Source organism: Cebus imitator, unplaced genomic scaffold, assembly GCF_001604975.1.
Source record: "Cebus imitator isolate Cc_AM_T3 unplaced genomic scaffold, Cebus_imitator-1.0 Scaffold183, whole genome shotgun sequence".
In the NCBI taxonomy this organism is placed as follows: domain Eukaryota; kingdom Metazoa; phylum Chordata; class Mammalia; order Primates; family Cebidae; genus Cebus; species Cebus imitator.
Genome location: NW_016107498.1, coordinates 1,432,001 through 1,453,094, shown reverse-complemented (window position 1 = coordinate 1,453,094; position 21,094 = coordinate 1,432,001). Strand labels below are relative to the sequence as shown.

General features: G+C 32.5%; 1 protein-coding gene across 6 annotated transcripts in view; it reads right to left on the bottom strand.

The window, feature by feature from the left end:
* Positions 1 to 21,094, bottom strand: part of CNTLN (centlein) — a 338,923-nt gene that overhangs the window by 157,538 nt on the left and 160,291 nt on the right. For all 6 annotated transcript variants that reach the window (XM_017545934.2, XM_017545930.2, XM_017545932.2 and 3 more), the window contains exons 9-12: positions 14,839 to 15,015; positions 12,930 to 13,055; positions 4,845 to 4,966; positions 3,356 to 3,475 (exon numbers count right to left, since the gene is read on the bottom strand). In XM_017545934.2, coding sequence (XP_017401423.1) covers positions 3,356 to 3,475; positions 4,845 to 4,966; positions 12,930 to 13,055; positions 14,839 to 15,015 — 545 coding nt within the window. The remainder of the gene's footprint in view (positions 1 to 3,355; positions 3,476 to 4,844; positions 4,967 to 12,929; positions 13,056 to 14,838; positions 15,016 to 21,094) is intronic.

Sequence of the window (21,094 nt, the reverse complement as noted above, 5' to 3'; positions counted from 1 at the left end):
CTACCCATGTTTTGTGGTTTAAAATTATGTTTGAGAGTCGAGGCAAAACCTATCACATCATGTGATGAGGTTCTCATTGTAATTAGAGAAAATATTGAGATAACTGTATTACAAGGGGGAAGGGTAAAGGTATGTAAATGAAACTAAGGTTTATAGATTCCTCTTAAACTAATAAAATGTTGATACCAGTAGATTGTAATAAGGTATGTATTATAATACCAAGAGCAAACAATAAAAAAAAAACTATTCAAAGAGATACAGTCAAAAACTCTATAGAAAAATTAAAATGAAATTCTAAAAAAAAGCGTAAGTAACCCATATGAAGGAAGTAAATGGGAAACAGAGGAAACAAACAGAAAATAATAAATAACAAAAAATAAATAATAATGGCAGACTTAGCTCTAACTATCAATAATGCAAGATATAACATCAGCATGCAAAATATTCATACACTAGCAATGTAAAATTTTAAAATGATACGGTTTGAAACTGGATTTCATAAAAATTAAAAACTTTGCCATTCAAAAGACATAGGCAGGAGAATGAAAGGGCAATTTACGGAATTCAATGCAACTCTTGGGCATTTCTCATAAAGAATAAAAGCGTTACGTTCACACAAAAACCTCTGAATAGCAGCTCTATTCATAATTGCAAAAAACTAGAAAAAAAATGTTCTTCAGTAGATGGATAAAGTAGTTCATCCATAAAATGGGGTATCATTTAGCAATAAAAAGGAACACATTAGATTAACCAATCCAAATGAATCTCAAAGACATTATGCTGAAAGAAGCCAGTCTCAGAAAGTTACAGCCTATATGATTCTATGCATATGACAGTCTGAAAAAGGCAAAGCTACAAGGAAGGAGAACAAATCAGATGTTATGGTAGTGGGAGGATTTGACTACAAAAGGGCAGGATGAGGACATTTTTTGAGATGACAGACCTATTTTATTTTGTATACCAACTGTGGTGGTAGCTACTCAAATTTATATATATGTTATAAACTCATGAAACTGCACATTAAAAATTCAATGTACTACATACAACTTTAAAAAATTTTTCTCCTTAGAACAAATTTCAATGACTGTACCAGTGATATTTAATGTCTTATTGTTTTATCATGACACTTTTTAACATGAGTTTTCAACATTTTTGACATTTATTTTTAACATCACATTTCATTAAGAATGTTTAATACTAAATATGTTTCCAAGCAAGTTCCCTGAGAGTAGAAAGTCTGCCTGGTGTTCTCATTTCATTCATCCAGCAGAGTGACTGTCACCCAGCAGAGTGACTGTCACACAGCACTCAAACACATTTGTTACCTAAATAAATGTTTCACAAAATAATGCAACCTTTCTCTGAAAAGTTCACATTAAAATTTATTCAATTCTTTTAAAAAAATTTCATTACTGTTACTAAATTAAGACTTAACTGAAAAATGACTATTTCACAAATTGCTATCACATTAATGAATATCAACATATTTCAGGGAAAAGTTCCACACTTTAATAATGACTCAGCATTTAATTCAAAGAGCTATTTGTAAAGTGCAAATACTGCTGAGTGAACAGATCAGGATTCTGAGTTCTCTAATTTTAAAAAGTCCTCATTACTTTTTCTTTAGTTCTATTTCACTAGTGAATAAAATAAACTCCAAATGAACCACTTACAGGTAATCCTTCCCAAATTTTCTTGAATAGTTGATTCAGTCTCTCAACTAATTTACTTTGTTCAAAATTATTTTCTTTTTTGGAGACAGAAAGGTCATTAAAGATCATCAGATAAAGCACTGATACATTTACAACATGGATGAACTTTGAAAATGTTACGCTAAGTGAAAGAAGGTAGTCTAGGACCACATATTAAATGATTCCATTTATATGAAATGTCTAGAATAGGCAAATCTATAAACACAAGAAGAAGACTGGTAGTTTCCTAGGGCTAGGCAGAATGGATGGGAGAGTTGGGGAATGATAGCAAAGTTGTATGGGCTTTTGTTGGGGAGAGTAGGGGGATGATAAAAATGTTCTAAAATTGATTGTGATAATGAATAGTGCAACTCTGAATATACCACTGAATTATATACTTTATATTAGTGAATTGTATGACTTGTGAGTTACATTTCAATAAAGCTACTGAAATTATCAGAAAATGCCTCTGGGACAAATCTGAGTCCATAAAACAGTTTTCAAGATAAGAGACTTCATTGTAGAATCAAATATTTAGAACGAATAGAGTATACTGCACTTTAAGAGGTAAATGGGAGTATATAAGATTTAAATCTCATATGGTCTGGTTATTTCCTTAAAAGTTTATCATTACATAGAAAAGGCTGTAAACAAAAGTTATACATGTTATCATATAGTATATAAAACAAGCTTCTCATTTACAGCTAAGAAAATTTAGTGACATTTAATTACATTATATCATACAAGGTTAAATTCTAGCAATCTAAAAGACATCTAGGCTTTTAAAAACTCTATGCCTGAGTGTCAGAAATTAACTCTAAATGAAGTAATAGTTAAGTAGTAGAAGAGGTTAATCATATTGGTCTAACCCCTTTTAGTCTTTTAAAAAAAAAAAAAAAGTGTTCTTTCTTTGCCAGGCTGAATATAATAGCCTGTGAATTATAAGATCAAGTGACCAACTGTATGTTTTCCAAAATATGAGTATCCTTCATCAAGTTTTATACTTAGGGCAGCTAAAAGACCTACGTGGAAAAATCAGCAGTAAGCCCAAAGGACAGGCAGTGCACAGCAAGAAAGAAGGCAATTCCCTCGTGTCTTTTGCAGGTCACTACCAAGGACCATGTTAGCAGATCCACACCAGACCCTTAACAGGCAGTTCTGCTGCTACCAGTAATTAGCTTGGACAGCTCCGGCTCCAAGAGTAGCAGCAAGGCTACACCATAATGAGCTCAGCTGGGATTAGCAGGACAGGGCAGGGAACCAAGAGAGCTCAGGCATTCTGCATTGCGTATGTATCTAGGAGATCAAACAAGGATGGCTGGCTAGGTTATCCCCTCTCCACCTCATTCCAAAAATGAAGCACGGCAGTGTCTAAAACACAGGCTAATGAAGAGCGACACCTCCAACAGATGAGAGCCACACTAATTAACACAATCCCTAGATCATATTATACAGTTTCTGTTAGAGCTAGTAACTGTGCAACTTGTTATTGTATAATACATATATATTTTTAAAAGCTAGTCTTTTTTTCTTTACTTTCATTGGCAAAAATCAGATTATTTCATTTTCAAATTTTATAAAGTGTTTCTTTAATGGCCTTTAATCCACAAAAAATTTCTCCCAAATATTTTATCTAAGTCCATATTGTTAAAAATGAAACTCACTTTTGAATCATTAGCTCCTGGTTTTCCCTTTTGAAATATGCCAGTTCATTCCACACAGCATCAGAGTCTTCTTGTCTAAGTTGCTGGGGATCTGCTCTCTTTATTTTTCTGATTTCAGTCCTATTTTTAAAACAAAGTTGCTTTTCCATTAACATGTCCGAATTGCAATAAAAATTACTTTATACATTTCTTAACATTTAAAACTATCTATTGACCAAATTTCTAACTTGAGTTGACCAATTATTGGATGAATTTCCTGAAACTTAAACACGTAGAAATCAAAACCCTCTATCATAATTTTTGAAGCTTATTTGCTACTATGGAGAGGAAACTTTTAAGCAGATGCATGATAGCCTAAGGTCTATTGCTCTTGTTCAGTCTTGTGGTAATAAAAACAGACACTGTAGAATTTCAGTGGTTCCCCCCAACCCAAAAAATCTATAAGCAAACAACTCATCTAGAATTTGCTGCTAACCAATATGAATGTGGTATACATGCCTTTATCTTTAAAAAAATCTATTACCAGTGAATATGTCAGAAAGTAGATTTCACTCTTCTAGTGATTAGTTAAAAGTTAGATGAACAGAGAATAAATGTAAGACAAACTGCTTTATCACTGCTTTACTGACAAGGGATATGAAACACTTCCACTCATCAAACAAAAAAATCAGATGTGACAATTATCTATAAGTGATGCCAAATGCCCTTTACATTTTCATTTTCTGAACATAAAACAAACTCTTCATTTTTATTTTGCAAAAGTGCTTTACTGGCCAATTTAGAAACAGGATTTCTCTACAGAACAGACCAGTGTGTATCATCAACATTGCCCTAAAGGATCCATCTCAAAAGATGAGACGGTAGTAGATTTTCTGTACTCATTCAGTCCTTTGCCCTCTGTTGATACTGTTAACAGGGGAGCCACTTACGACTAACCAAGATATGAACACCTGTTCAAAGCAATTGAACTGAGACCGCCAATTCATTCGGATAAGCTGGAGAACAAACTGATGGATAGTAAAGATCTTCAAATTGCATACTAGGTTGAAATAGTTTTAAAATAGTTAACTATATATGTGAATTTCATATTTTTCTAGTCTTTCCATTAAAATTTAAATACTTTTGGGGTTATAAACATTTTAACAGCTGTATTTTATTAATTTAAAAGCAATTTTTTCAATCACATGGATATTAACCATTTTTGCTTTAAACTACATACTTTTATTAAGTTATTCCATTGATATTACAAATGTGTACAATAATTCATAATTATTGACTGCTAATATCTGCAAATGTAAGGAAAGTCTATAGTTATTACCAACACATTTCTGTTTTCATTTGTTATAGTCTCCATTTAAAATTTCACAATAAAGATTTGACTACCAAATAATTTCTTTAAAACCAAACAAAAGCCATTAAGACACCTATATAATGCTACTCCATTCCATTTAATATTTAGGGAAATGCCTTTATGAGCTATGTAACTCACATGCCACTGCCTTCTTCCCACTGTTTTAATTGCTCTTTTACTGCTCTGTAGTTGGTCTGTAACATCTGTAGCCTTTCCTTGCGTTTTTCATGGGCATCTCTTAGCTCATCATTTTCTTGGTTCTGTAGAACACAAAAAAGCAAGTATATATAAGTTTGAAGAAAATATTAATATAATGTTTCAAATAAAAGGTTACCCATCTAAATATGAAATTTGAAAGAAAACAGTGTGTAAACATGAAAAAATCTGTAATATGTATTTAAGCAGAAAAAAGAATTCTTCTAGTCAGAGAATACATTTGCTTCATAAATTCAACTCAATGTATTTTTTAAGCTGATCACATAATTTGAAAATTTTACCATTAAGATAGTTTCATTCATTTACCTGTTAATTAATATACGTTCATAAGCCTATCTTACATATTTTTAATTGTTTTCTTTTTCAGCATAAAGTTTTATCTATACATAAACCACGATTATTTTGTTAAAGTGCAAATATAATTAGTATAAGAACATTAATCGGAGTAAGAACAATTCTTTAGCACAAGAATTCATAATTAAAATGTAGTAAGGCACAAAGATTACATATAAGAAAGACAATGAGACTGAACCTATGTTAGAAGGAGCATAGTTTAACCTTCTGGGATTGTACCATGAAGAACTGGAATGAGAAAGCTAGGCTTACTACTCTTAAAGAGATTATAAAACAAGCCATCCAAACATTACTTTGTTGTTTCAACACCTAACTTAAACAATGGTAATCAACTACTTCTTTTTTACTTTTATTTTTTTGAAAACAGGGCTTCCCTGTGTGGCCTAGGCTAGGCTAGTGTTCTTACCTCACTGCAGTCTTAAACTCCTGTCTCAGGCAATCTTTCCATGTCAGCCTTCCAAGTAGTTAGCACTACAGGCGTGCAGCACCACACCCAGCTAAGTTTTTAATTTTATTTTTGTGGAGACAGTCTCACTATGTTGCCCAGGCTGGTCTCAAACTCCTGGTATCAAATGATCCTCTGTCTCAGCCTCCCAAAATGCTGCAATTACAGGTATATACCACCATGTGTGGCATGGTTGACTACTTCTAAATGTATATAGCACATGAGATCAACTGTCATTTTAAGATAAACATAAAATGAACTTATAAAGACAAAATTCTTAGTCCTCAGAAAACACGCACATGACTATAAATGGTGTTTCTCAAAGTAAAATAAGTAATTTCTTGAGTTTCTTTCCTCATGAGAATTTCAAATATTTTAATATGAACAGACACTCAAAAGAAGACATTTATGTGACCAAAAAATACATGAAAAAAAGCTTATCATCACTGGTCATTGGAGAAACGCAAATCAAAACCACAATGAGATACCATCTCATGCTAGTTAGAATGCCGATCATAATAAACTCAGAAAACAACGGATACTGGAGAGGTTGTGGAGAAATAAGAACGCTTTTACACTGTTGTTGGGAGTGTAAATTAGTTCAACCATTGTGGAAGACAGTGTGGTGATTCCTCAAGGATCTAGAACCAGAAATACCATTTGACCCAGTAATCCCATTACTGAGTATATATCCAAAGGATTATAAATCATTCTACTATAAAGACACATGCATATGTATGTTTATTGAGGCACTGTTCCCAATAGCAAAAACTTGGAACCAACCCAAATGCCCATCAATGACAGAATGGATAAAGAAAATGTGGTACATATATACCATGGAATACTATGCAGCCATAAAAAGGAATGAGTTCATGTCCTTTGCAGGGACATGGATGAAGCTAGAAACCATCATTCTCACCCAACTAACATAAGAACAGAAAACCAAACACCACATGTTCTCACTCATAAGTGGGAGTTGAACAATGAGAACATATGGACACAGGGAGGAAAACATCACACACCAGGCCTGTCAAGGGGCGGGGAGGTAAGGGAAAGATAACATTTTGGGAGAAATACCTAATGTAGGTGATAGGTTGATGCATGCAGCAAAACACCACGGCATGTGTAAACCTATGTAACAAACCTGCATGTTCTGCACATGTATCCCAGAACTTAAAGTATAATTTACAAAAATGGTTTTACAGATGAGCTTTCTGCTTTAATTTCACTTGCTTCTTAATTTATTATATGTAACAATAGGGTATTTACATAATTCTTATAAAATTATTAAAATCTAAATAATTAAAAATAAAACTCAACTAGATATCATTTGCAAATCATTGGATAGACATACTTTATAAGAATAATTCTTTTAAAACACAGTTTTATCCAAAGATTCATGCTTTGGGAATGCTGTTGTCAAAGTGTAAATCATGCATTAAATTAGTTCTAGAGACTATTGTTCTTTTATCCTACTTCAGCAATAGACAGTACAATTTTATAAAAATATAAATCTAAGATAGATAGATGTAGTTCAAAGAAAAACATTTCTTCATTTTAAAACTGCCAGAATACATCCAGCTGAAGCCATCCATCAAAAGTTGGATATCTTAAAGGAAATATTTTTCAAAATATCTAAATGCTTTCTTTATAACCTTCTAACAAACACAGGTTAACTGTAGTTTGGATTATGATCCAAATTTTGACATATAATAGGCAAAGGCAAAATAATAGTACTTTATTTGGGAAATATTACCACCAAAGATCTTATAACAAATCAAGTGTATGGATTGAAAAATGTATTTTATACCACTAATTAATACATTTTCCTACAGGATACACACAAAAATATTCCACTGGCAGCTACTCAATGAAATCAATTCATAAAACATTTACTAAGTACTTTCTTTGGAGTTTGCATTTAAACTAGCTAAACTAGAGGCTCTAACTTCTTTTTTTTTTTTTTGAGACAGAGACTCACTGGAGGACATTGGCGGCATCTCAGCTTACTGCAACCTCTGCCTCCTGGGTTCAAGTGATTCTCACACCTCAGCCTTCTGAGTAGCTGGGATTACAGGCGTGCAGCACTACGCCTGGCTAATTTTCTTGTGTATTTTCAGTGGAGACAGGGTTTTGCCATGTTGGCCAGTCTAGTCTCTACCTCATGGCCTCAAGTTATCCACCTATGTTGGCCTCCCAATTTCCTAGGATTATAGGCCTGAGTCATCGTGCCTAGCAAGGCTCTTTCTGTGTATAAACAAGTATGAATGAATGAAACATTAGGAAATAGAAAAAAGGAAAAATTGTATCAACTGACTTTTTCCTCAAAGATCTTTGCAATTCTAATTCTAAATTCATAAAAACATAATTAATTTTTTATCTAATCTTCTGGTTTGGACAAAGGCTTCTTAATGAGAATAAGGCAAACCAAAAGCATAAACACTGTTCATAAAGCAGTGGCTGAATATTCAGAAAATAAAAGCAAGGTTTCAAAGAAGTCAAAAAAAAAAAAAAGCCAAAAACCTTTTATAAAATACCAAGGATTCCATTACAGATGTTTAATTTCAGCAGAATGTATAAAGTTGATGTGTACCAGGCCATTGAAAAATAAAAGACATATAGCTTGTATTCAAAAGACATACTAATATTATTAAACAACATTGAAAAGTACTAATAGAATCAAGTTGCCAAATGCATGAAAGTCAATAAAACAGAAATTCACCACATTAGTCAAGATTATTGTGGATTTCATAAAGCTCTGATGCACTGGTTTCCAAATTATACTTTATAAGTTGTTAGAGCACTACATTAATCAAGTCAGGATCAAGGGTGGGATTTTTATACAAATAGCTTCCATTTCTTCCATTTCTACTGGCTGTTTGTTACAGCACTGATCACCTATCTTGAAAACACAAAAAACTAACCATAAACGTAAGCTCAGCAAGATACTGTGTTAATATTTATACACAATTCATAACAAGAATCCTTTAATGTGCATAACTTAACTGTTGATAGAACAAACAGCATCATTTCAAAGTATCAAAGTGTATGTTCCATGGGCTACTCCTGAAACTTACTTGTCCCTCTCATTCTTCAATACACCTTGGTAATCAACTTGGGACCCTAAAGCTACCTACTGTGCCATGGAGCATGTCTTTTGTCTTTATTTCAGCATTTCCAACAGTATTTTTCATGCAACAACAGTCTTTTGGTTAATATTAACAGGTATAATATAACCAACCAAATCAGGGAAAAGATGTGTCTATGCCTTTCTATAGATTCACAACTCATGAGTCTGTTAAAGGCTCACAAAAAAAGAGAAACCTTTTAATCCACTGTTTAAAATAATCATTTGAGCATGGAATATTTTTATCTATCACACTCCCATGCTTCTGCCAGAGCAGTGTTCCATATAACACCAAAGGCCATGACAAAAAGTCAACATGCAGTAAGTAATGGTCTACAAAAGGAGCACTAAAATCAACAAACGTATCTTAAAAACTATAAGACACATTTTATGGGTTAAATTGTGCCCCACCACCCCCATCTAAAAGTATCTTGAAGTCCTAGTCCCCAATATCTCACAATGTGATTTTATTTGGAGATAGGATATTTGCAGAAGTAATCATGTTAAAATGAGATCATCAGACAGGCCCTCATCCAACAGGACTGATACACTTATAAAAACAGAAATATAGACAAAGGAAGAGAGATGCACAGAGGGAAGACAATGTGAAGACACAAGGACAATGCTATCTATAAGGCAAGGAATACCTGAGGCTCCCAGAAACTAAGAGAGGAATGGAACAGATTCTCCCTCACAGTCCTCAGGACCCAACTCTGCTGACACCTTCATCTTGAACTTCACTATCCTCCATCACTTTGAGACAATAAATGTGTACTGTTCTAAGCCACCTAGCTATGGACCTTTGTTACAGCAGCACTAGGAAATATTACTAACTACTACTTTATACCCACTTGTGCTTTAGTAATAGCAATAAGTATAACCATAGCATAAAAAGGAGAGTTGGAATGAAGTCTTCGGTCTTCACTAAATGGGATATTTATTCTTACTAGAGTAAAGTCAATTACTCTGGGGTCCATTATTCTCTTTGGAATTGCTTTACTCTACAGGTTCTGTTTACCTACTTCTTTTGCTAAATGTTCTTGATTATGGCATCTTTTTTATAGCTCCTTTAAAATAAATAATCCTTTCCTACCAAATGATATAATACAAGAAAAGTATTTGCTCCCATTTTTTTCCTCATCTTGAAAATCTGCTAAAAGACATATATTTGAAATTCATGATTATCATCAATTGACTTAAACTATGAATATAAAAAATAAAAAAAGAAATTTTGTGGAAAAAAAGAACTTTACTCTGAACATAAACTTGGGATCACATCACAGAAAGCTGCTGTCATAAAAAAAGAATGAGGAAATAAATTAATATAATCCTTCTGAGACATTTTCTGAAACAAGGAATTCAAGAAGTGGATGGAAAGATAACAGATGTAAAAATATCTTTGAATTGTTCTTCTTCCTGCCAAAAATAACAAACTGTCAGTCTTACAGATTTCTTGAGGTAAACAGGTAGAGATCTGCTACTACTGAATGACATATGTGACAGTTAATTTTATGTGTCAACTTGACTGCCCAAATACATATTTGGTTAACTATATTTCTAGGTGTGTCTGTGAGGATGTTTCTGGATGAGATTAATATTTTAATCAGTAAACTAAATAAAGTAGATTGCTTACTCCAATGTGGATGGAAGTCATTTAATCTGTTGAAAGCCTGAATAGAATAAAAGCTGAATAAGAAACATTCCTTCCTCTCTGCCTGCCTTCGAGCTGGGACATCCATCTTCTCTTGCCTTCTGATTTCAAGTTACCTTATACCATCAATTTTCCTGGTTCTAGAGTCTTTGGGCTCAAACTGGAACTATACCATCAGCTCTCCTGGATCTCTAGCTCACAGACTGAGGATCTTTTTATTTTTTAATTTTAGAATCAGGGAGGATATGTGCAGGTTTGTTACAAGGGTATATTGCAGGATGCTGAGGTTTGGGCTTCTATCGATCCCATCATCCAGATGGTGAACACAGTACCCAATAAGAAGGTTATAGCCCTTGCTCCCCTCCTTTTGTAGTTTCTAAGTGTCTACGGTTCCCCTCTTTATGTCCATGTGCACTCAGGATTTAGCCCCCAATTATAAATGAGAACATATGATATTTAGTTTTCTGTTTCTACATTAGTTCACATAGGACAATGGTGTCCAGCTGCACTCATGTTGCTGCAAAGTACAGGATGTCATTCTTTCTTATGCTGCATAGCATTCCCTGAGCAACTGTAGAGCTTATTCTTCTGAGCCTCCAAAATAATGTAAACCAATTCCTTATACGAAATCTCATAACGTAATGTAATTTACTATAAGGAATCATACAAATATAGTAAATAATTGTTCCATGTGCATGTGCATGTATGTGTTTCTGTGTGTGTGTATTCTACTGGTTCTGTTTCTCTGGAGAATCCAGGAAACAAATTTCAAGAATGATGAAAAAAGCCTGGGCGCAGTGGCTCACGCCTGTAATCCCAGCACTTTGGGAGGCTGAGGCAGGAGAATCACTGGAGGTCAGGAGTTCAAGACCAGTTTGGCCAACATGGTAAAACCCCATCTCTACTAAAAATACAAAAATTAGCTGCAAATGGTAGCACACGCCTGTAATCCCAGCTACTCAGGGGGCTGAAGCAGGAGAATCACTTGAACCTGGAAGGCAGAGGTTGCAGTGAGCTGAGATGGTGCCTGTACTCTAGCCTTGGTGACAGAGTAAGACTGGTCTCAAGAAAAAATATATATATGCAAAAGGAGGAAGATGACAGACTGGCTCCCTAAAAATGCTCATAATATCCTGTGCTTAACCACATATTTACACTTAACACAAGATTCTAACTACTTACTTACCATATCTTCTTAACTAGAGAAAGAGTCTTAAAGGATAGCAACTCAACATGTCTCCTGTTATACAAGTGACTACTAAGATGCTTGGCTAATTGCAATGCTCAGTAATTGCTACTGAGGAAACGAATGAGAGAATGACTTAGGTGTTTATCTAAGTTCCATATAAATTTCAAGTAGGCTAAATGCTAGCTGGGGTCATCTGGACATTTTATTTTTGGTAGAAACAGTAGATTTTCTTGTTCTAGAATAGTTTCATTTAGAAATGTTTCATGTTTTAGAATAGTTTAACTCTGTATAAACATAAATTAAAGCAATGTTTAATGGAAAGGTAGACTAAAATTATTAATCATAGCTTATTGGTAACTATACTCCTAAACCCTATTTTGTTTTAGAACACACATAATCTAAACCAAACCTTTTTCTCCTTAAGAGTAATCTGTATTATACGACAAAGTATCCGAGCTTTAAATGTACCAAATTCTAATAACGTGTAAAGCACTGGACTTACAAAATGTCATAAAACTATTCAAGAATTATATGATTAACCGTCAAATAGGACACAGCTTCAGGTAATAGTAAATGAAGAATGAAAGTCAGAGAAAAAAATTAAAGCCCTCAATATAGTCACACAAAATGGGTTCAATATGCATGAACAACTTCTTGGAGAAAGATAATTCACAAAGTATGAATTAGGAAGTATTAATATAAGCTCTCAAAGACAGACCAATAACATATATGTTTCTTAAACATGGGTAGAATGTTCATTTAAATGTCATATGTTCTGAGACAAATTCAGCTGAAATGAAAAATATATATGTATTTCTTATTTTGCCTAAATGTAATTTTTCTATAAAGGATAATTGTAAGTGATCTGAGCTAGGTTAATATGCTTTTAAACTCACCTTTATTTTTATATGTTTACTATATATAAAGAACAAGAAATTCTCTTTCCACTTGCAGCAGTTCTATTTTTTGTCTTTGAGAAAGTATATGAAATTTTTTCCCAATTTTTAGACAAAATATTACCAAATAACTTGAAAGTAGTAAATAAATATTTAGTTTTCAAGTAGCAAATATTTTATATTATTTTATAATCCTCAGAAAAAGATGAACTGATTATACACTTTTATACGGGCAACTACATTCAGGAAAGAAAAATGACAACTAGTAATTTGTGAACTGTATGTTTACTTTGATATATTTTTATCTTTGCAAGGTTACTACTAAAGAAATGATTTAATGTTCACCTTTAGTTGTAGTGCCTTCTCTAAGTTTTCAATCTTTCTTTCAGCTTTTCTCAGCTTCCGTAGCTCCTCTGAGTCTGTGAAAGAGCTCTTTGGGGACAAAGACCTTGAACGTTTCACAGGTGGTTCCTGGAGAATAAAACAAGGACATGGTTGAACTAGTTGGAACACTGGATTATGAAAGACATGCAAAATTAAAGAACAAGTAATTTTGAATACTAATAATGAATTATAAAAAAAGAAAAAAATCCTGCATGGAATACCAGAGAAATAACAAGCGGAATTACCACAGTGCTACCGCTAAAGGTTTCTCTGTGACTCGTTAATGAGAATATTCATTTACATTTACATTGTTTCTTTCAGAATAATGATGTCCCATTAGGGAAGACTAAAGGGTTATAGACTCAGAAATGCAAGAAACCTCATTACAAAGGAGGGGATAGAGGCTGGTCTAATTGCTCTATAAGGGTCCAAGGTTACACTTGATAGGACAACCAGAAACAAGAGGGAAAGGATTTTTTTCCCTTTGAAATAGTTTAACACACTGTGAAGTTGAAGGAACAATATGCTTGAGGAATATAAATACAACAGACAGTAGATCTTATACCATAATGACCATATGGTCATTAACTATAATGTGGCTAACTAGAGACAAGAATATGTTTATATTATGTACAGCTTCATATACCAATCTGGAGAAAGAATATGTGAAAGCAACTATTAAGCTGGGTAACACAGTGTTCATCTTACTGCACGGCCTTACAAAAAGAAAGAAAATTTTCGTCAAGATACCCCTCTTTTTCTTGGCTTTTATTAAAAGCAGACAGAAATCATAATATATTTTTAAACTTTGGCAACTGAGTAAGCAATCAAATTAGTCCTGGTAATGCTGCATTTCAATTTTAGGAATGTTTTCTTTCATTTAAATAAAGCTAAGTGCTTGTGAAACTACTTCAAAATGGCAAGAAATATAGAAGGCAGTTATGTTTTAATAAATAAATCTCATTTTCTGAAAATTACTAATAATTTTAGAGAACTTGAATAACTGTACCACAGAAACATGGTTCAAATTTTAAAAACTTCCTTTATTAAGATAGTTTGTTCTACTCACAGGAAAAAATGGAAAGAAACAAAAACTATTACTTTAACAGCATGGTTTCCCATTATAAAAAAAATTATTCCTCTATTGCTGAAGTAACAAGTGTATGAAAAATATGCTGAAGCTCTTAATTTGAGGAAAATGTTATTTCGATTTATCTAGAAATAACATATGTACTACATGATATTAAAGAATTTTTATAATAGTCAACGTTCCATAGAATCTTTTACAGCATAACACAAATATGAGATAAATACTAAAAAAAGAAAAAAATTGAGACATTAATAAATGAGAAACATGCTTTGTAAAATTTGCTTTTTTCTCCTGCTATGCCTTGAAATCTATAAAAATATATAAGAAGTTAGTGTTAAAATTCATTTAACATTTTATTTTCCAAAGAGACAGTATTTTAAACATCATATCTGAAAGACATATTAGATATATTTTTATTTTCATTCAAATTAGAAAAGTGAGTAAATACCATTTAAAAATAAAATTTTAATCAGATTCATACATCAGAGAGATAAGGAAAACATCAAAAGTTTTAATATAAGAATGTTAAATTTACTGACAAAATGGCTATAGTACTAATAATATATTAAATTAACTAATTTGGGAATATAATTCAGTCTTTAAAAAGGGAAAGCTCCTTATTCCTAAGAGATATTTTATCAAGAGTTTGGTACATAATATTTTTCAAAAGCTTCCCAAAATGTAGGCAGAGAAGTAAATGCTGCCATTTGTTTTTTAACTTCATCTCTTGTCTTTTCAGCCTCACCTTGGCAAATTCACAAAATGACAGAATGTCCATACCTTATGTTTTCCTTCAGTACTTGTCCTGATGCTCTTTTCTGAGAAAGCTTTGTTGGCAGATAAGTTTTCTGACAGTTTTTTATTTGCTATCTTTAGTTTCTCCTGTAAATACTCGATTTCAGACTTCTGTGAAACCATTAATGTTTCTAAGCTTGATAAAGATGGGTGACGAGGTACCTGATTTAAAAAGTGTATGTGTAAATATATATGTATGATTGTATCTTACATTATTTATAAATATATGCGAATAGTTATGTAACATTACATTATAGAAATTATAAATACTCAGTAGGAAAATTTCATTTTAACTATAAACTAGCATAAGCTGAACCTTTTCATTCCATAGAATAGGATTTTTCAATAAAATAACCAAGAGTCTATATGCAAGTATTTTCATAAATAATGCTGTCATGTAGATTTTCAAGAGACAAAATTTAAAGCATGGCTGCATGATACACACCACTCAACTATCAATTGGTCATTTCGAATTTATGATTATACACACATGTAGTCCCTCACAAAATATTCAGTCCACCATCTGGTCATCAAGTGTCATACAATACCATAGAATATAAACCTGGGAAAATGAAACCAACAGCACTATAAGTACAATTAGCTTTTACTGTGTCCTAATTTAATAACAACTCCTCAAAGAACACTGACAATTTTAAGTCAATACAGTTTACAGCATTCTCCTTTGAAATTTATTCATGTTTCAGATAAACTGCTAATGGTAAGCTCCACATTTTAACAATAGAAGTCAAAAGAAAACTAATCTTTCAGGAAAACTGTTCATGAAAACTAGACTTCTGCAAAATTTGACTACTATCTCCACTGAATGTACTTGAGGCCATTAAAACCCATGAAAATATGCTATTGCAAATCAACAATTACATTTACAAAAATGAAAACACAGAATCATATGAAAACAGTTTTTGATGACTTACAGGCAAACAAATGTCAAATCTTATGATGCTTAACATTATCAGTAAGGATTTAGTAGCCCTGAAAATATTTGCACATAAACTTATGAAGAGCTTCATCCTTCCTAAATGATACTCCTAAGTACTAAGAGAAAAATATACATGGGTTAACTTTTTTGAACCAACAATGGGAAATGTCCCTTCCAATTGTACTTGCTTTTTTCTGAGAGGATATGCAAAATTTTCCTAATTCTAACTTACAATTTTTATAATCAGAAGGGCCATATTTGATTTATACTATTACACTTTCCTTATACTTAAATCACCTCATTTGTTTCCAACCTTTATTCTACTATATGACTATCTTCCTCAAAGTATTATTTATATTGTATTGTTAGCATACTTACCACATATTACTGACTTCCTTATCATGCTTTGAACATCAAACTAAAATATTTTAAACATTTATCTTCCAGTAAGTCCAAATGATTTGTCCTATTGTTTTATCACCATTTTAATCATTGTATAACTTATATTTATTTTTTTCTCCTGTGTTATGATCAAATTTATGATGTTTGGAAATACTTCCTTTAATTGGGCTGCCAAGCTTACATTTCAAAAGGCTACCTGCCCTTGCCTAGGTTTCCTTTAATAAAATTATAAATGATACATAACGCCTATCATATACAAAATAAATTTTAAAAAAATAATTTAAGGTCAAACAAAAACTTAAAACAAGAAAAACATAATTTTAGTTTATTGGTATATCCAATAAACAAACCTGTGTTCTTCAATAAATGAACTTCCTAAGTCATCAATGGATTATAATGCTATAGCTAGGAATATTATAAAATTAATATTCAGTCAAGAAGCTACAATGATAACCCAAATATCCAAGAAGACATTAACAATGCTCCAACAGTGGATACTGTCAGTATAATAATAATGAATTAATTCTAATATTTCTATTGATATTAATATTAATATTTTTGCTAATAATAAAGGATATTTAGGCAGCATTCCTTCAAAATTCCTCAATAAACAATAACAGAACATCAAAATACTATGAAAGTAGTAAATAGAAGCCAGGAAGATAATGCAAATAAAAATGTGTTTGGTTTGTTTTTAAATAATAGCTATAGAATTTATCCAACAGAGGCACTTTGCATACCTATTAACGATGCAGATACGTCCTTCCCCTCCACAAAGTAACTTATTCATGTTCCTATTTTATTTAAGTGTAGTTTTCTCTCTCTTGTCTTTTATCACTTTGTTAGAGACATGTTTACAAGAAGTGTTTTACATTTCTCCTAATAAAACCATTTTTTAAAGTATTAAATATGAGCAAAATGAAGTGTCAACACTCAGCCTCACTGCTGAGGAGTAAGGAGGGATTTTAGGGCAGTTCCTGCTGAATTCCCGCCAATTGTTTTCAGGGAAAAATGTGCCCAATGTTGCTAGATTTACTGATTTTTCAAGAAAAGCAATGGATTTCTAACAAGAGTGTCCATATTTTCAAATGTTGGTTGGATCCAGTTTATGGGTTACTTTGAGAATGTGGTAGTGGAAGTATAATCTGCTATAAATTTTCTAGAGAAATTCTGAAATATGTATCAAAACCCATAAAAATGTACCAAATATTTAATTTACTTCTAATTATGCTGAAGGCTAATATGCAAAGATATCCATGACAAATTCAGTGAGAAAAGTAGGGCACAAAAGGGTACATTATAAAATCTATATAAAAATAGATTTCACCAAACATGCATAAGGTAAAAAAACAACCCTGAAATGTTAGTGTGATTTCTAAACAGAGAGACTGTAAGGTGACTTATTTTCTTTGTACTTACTTGAATTCCTTAAAGATTTTACAATGAACATGTCACTAAATGCTTCTCTTTTCCTTTTTTGAGAGTTTTACTCTTGTTGCCCACGCTGGAGTGCAATGGTGCGATCTCAGCTGACTGCAAACTCCACCTCCTAGGTTCAAGCAATTCTTCTGCCTCAGACTCCTTAGTAGCTAGGATTACAGGCATGAGCCGCCATGTCCAGCTAATTTTGTATTTTTAGCAGAGACAGGGTTTCACCAGGTTGGTCAGGCTGATCTCAAACTCCTGGCCTCAGATGACCCACCTGCCTTGGCCTCCCAAAGTGCTGGGATTACAGGCGTGAGCCACCGCACCCGGCCTAAATGCTTTTCAAAATAAAAATATTTATTTTTTTTGCAAATACAATGACTAAAAGTTCAATATAAATTTTTCATAGGTAGGGGAAATATAAATAAATCTCACAATCTCATCCTTCAAAGTTCGTACTAGTAAGATTGTGATATATCTCCCAGACTTTAATAAAAAAAGAAAACTATTATATTTTTGTCATTTAACATACTTTTTCAAAATTAACAGACTTTTTTTTTTTTTTTTTTGAGACGGAGTTTCGCTCTTGTTACCCAGGCTGGAGTGCAATGGCACGATCTCGGCTCACCGCAACCTCCGTCTCCGGGATCAGGCAATTCTCCTGCCTCAGCCTCCTGAGTAGCTGGGATTACAGGCACGCGCCACCATGCCCAGCTAATTTTTTGTATTTTTAGTAGAGACAGGGTTTCACCACATTGACCAGGATGGTCTCGATCTCTTGACCTCGTGATCCACCCACCTCGGCCTCCCAAAGTGCTGGGATTACAGGCTTGAGCCACCGCGCCCGGCCCCAGACTTTTTTTTAACAACAGTTTTTTATGTACAGAAAAAAGGAGCAGTTACTATACAGAGTTCTCCCTGACCTCCTACCCCCACCCATCAGTTTCCCCAATTATTAACATCTTAAATTAGTACAGTACATTTGTTACAATTATTGAACCAATATTCATACATTATTAGTAACTGAAGGACACAGTCTATTCATATTTCCTTAGTTTTTTCCTAATGTCATCTTTCTGTTTCAGGATCCCCTCTAGGATACATTACATTTAGTTGTTATATCTCCTTGAGCTCCTCTTGGCTGTTTCTTAGACTTTCCTTGTCTTGCATGACCTTGACAGTTTTCTGTAGGATGTCCCTCCTTTGGGATTTGTCTGATGTTTTTCTCATGATTATGCTGGGGTTATGAGTTTTGGGAAGGAAGATCATAGAGGTAAAGTGCCATTTTCATCACATCATATCAAGGGTATATGCTATCAACATGATTTATTACTGTTGATATTCACTTTGATCACCTGGCTAAAGTAGAGTTTTGTCAGATTACTCCACTTGTAAAGCTATTATTTTGTCCACAACCATACTGTATTTTTTACTTGCTTTTTAAAAACATAATAATCACAAATACATACATATATAATTATATGTATAGATAATAAAACATATGAGTATATATTTATATTCTTATAGATCTTTATATATCCTTATGTATCTTTATCCATTTTAAGGGCTGCTTTACATGCAGAGCAAAATCAAGTTAACCAATCCCCTCTCTGTTGAAGTTTATTCTATTACCTTTAAAATCCTACAATCTTTGAAAAGTTAACTTTTCTTTCTAACAATTATTCATATTTTATAAATAAATTTTTAATCTAATATTAAAAATATTTTGCTCCCTTTTAGTTTATATATTATTGGAATGTAATTGTATGGTGCTATACCATAATTAATCTGGTGAAAAATGATTAGTGGACTGACTACATGATAGTCTCCCAGGTTGTCTCCCATGGTAGCCTCTCAAGGCTCCCAGGTGGAAATAATCTTTTTAAATTGCCATTGTTAATACATAACTTTACCACATTGACTCACAGAGCTAATTTTGACTGAAAAGTTCTGTAGAAGATACATATTAAATAGAACAGAAAGTACGGGGGAGGAGTCTTTAGGTATTTTTTTTTTATTTAAATTACTATTTTTTTAATTATACAACTTAAATATCTAGTCATGTTGCATTAAATCCAAGAAATACTGTAGGGCACTATTACAGTGGGGGCCAACTGAATATTGCCTAATACATAGAATATTGTTTCACAGCTATAATAATTACAAAAATTGTAAGTTAAATTGTTTTATTAGCAAATTATAACTAAATATATTTTTCCTGCTACATTGCAACGATGATAACAACTAGCATTTACCAAAAAAGTGTTTAGTTCCTACCTCTGGCTAAGCATTTTACATACATTATCTCACTTGTTTTAAGAAATTTATGAATTCTAAACTTGTCAACACATAACACAGCCTATAGCAAAACAAAAACATTTTTAAAAGGACACGATACCTCAGCAAAACAAATAGTTTTTCCTAAAACAGTATCTCACTGAAAATCAAGTACGGGTCAGGGATGTGTATGTGTGTATGTGTGTGTGTGCATGTGTGTGTGTATATAAAATATCTAACATATATATATGTATCAAAAACTGACTACTTGAATGACTGTTCTCTAAAACTAATTCAAATCCTCTTGGAATACAACAGAGTGTATAAATATCTGTGTATACATACATACACATACATACACACACACATACACATGCATACACACACATTTTCCTTGTGAAATGCCTGATTCTCTGTATTGAGAGATGGACTTTATATTTAAAATTGATTTCAGATATGCAGAAATATGTCTATTACCAATTAATAAACATTGTTAGCTGAATCATCTAGCACTGGAAAATAAATGACTTTAATCATAGTCATATATTCTTGGAAAAAAAGAGAAAAAGAAAAATAATATCAATTCAACATAATATTATAAATCAAAATAGTCTTATAATAAAAATTCATAAATAAAGCTAAGTGTACTAGTTTAAACTTACACTTTATTCTTAGGAAGACCACTATATTGAGTAATAAAATGTCTAATATCAACAAATTCAGCTAGTACTCTCTTTTTAAAAATATAGATATTTGCATTTCTTCCATCTACTCACTTTTAACCCAAATATCTTCAGATATTATTTGTAATTCACAAATAAAAAGAAAGTATTTACTACATTTGAGTAAAATATAAATTATCACTATCTCTTCTTGTAACACTATCACATTATAGCAAAATTCAGTACTAAACAATAGACAAATTTAGCTTTCCTTTAGTATTTAAATACGCATATGGTACAGTCAAGTTGTCGAATAGCAAAATAAAATGGAAAAAAAATAATTCCAAAACTTTAACTTCTTCCATATATTTCATAAAACTTAACACTGACTATGTTACAAATTGATTACACTTACATCCAGTATATGACAATAGTTGGCATGTACGTCCATCCAGTAAATGACAGTAGCATCTCTGGTACAAAATTGAGCAACTACAAGCTAAGTATTTATTCTATGACATGTAAATATCCCACTGTA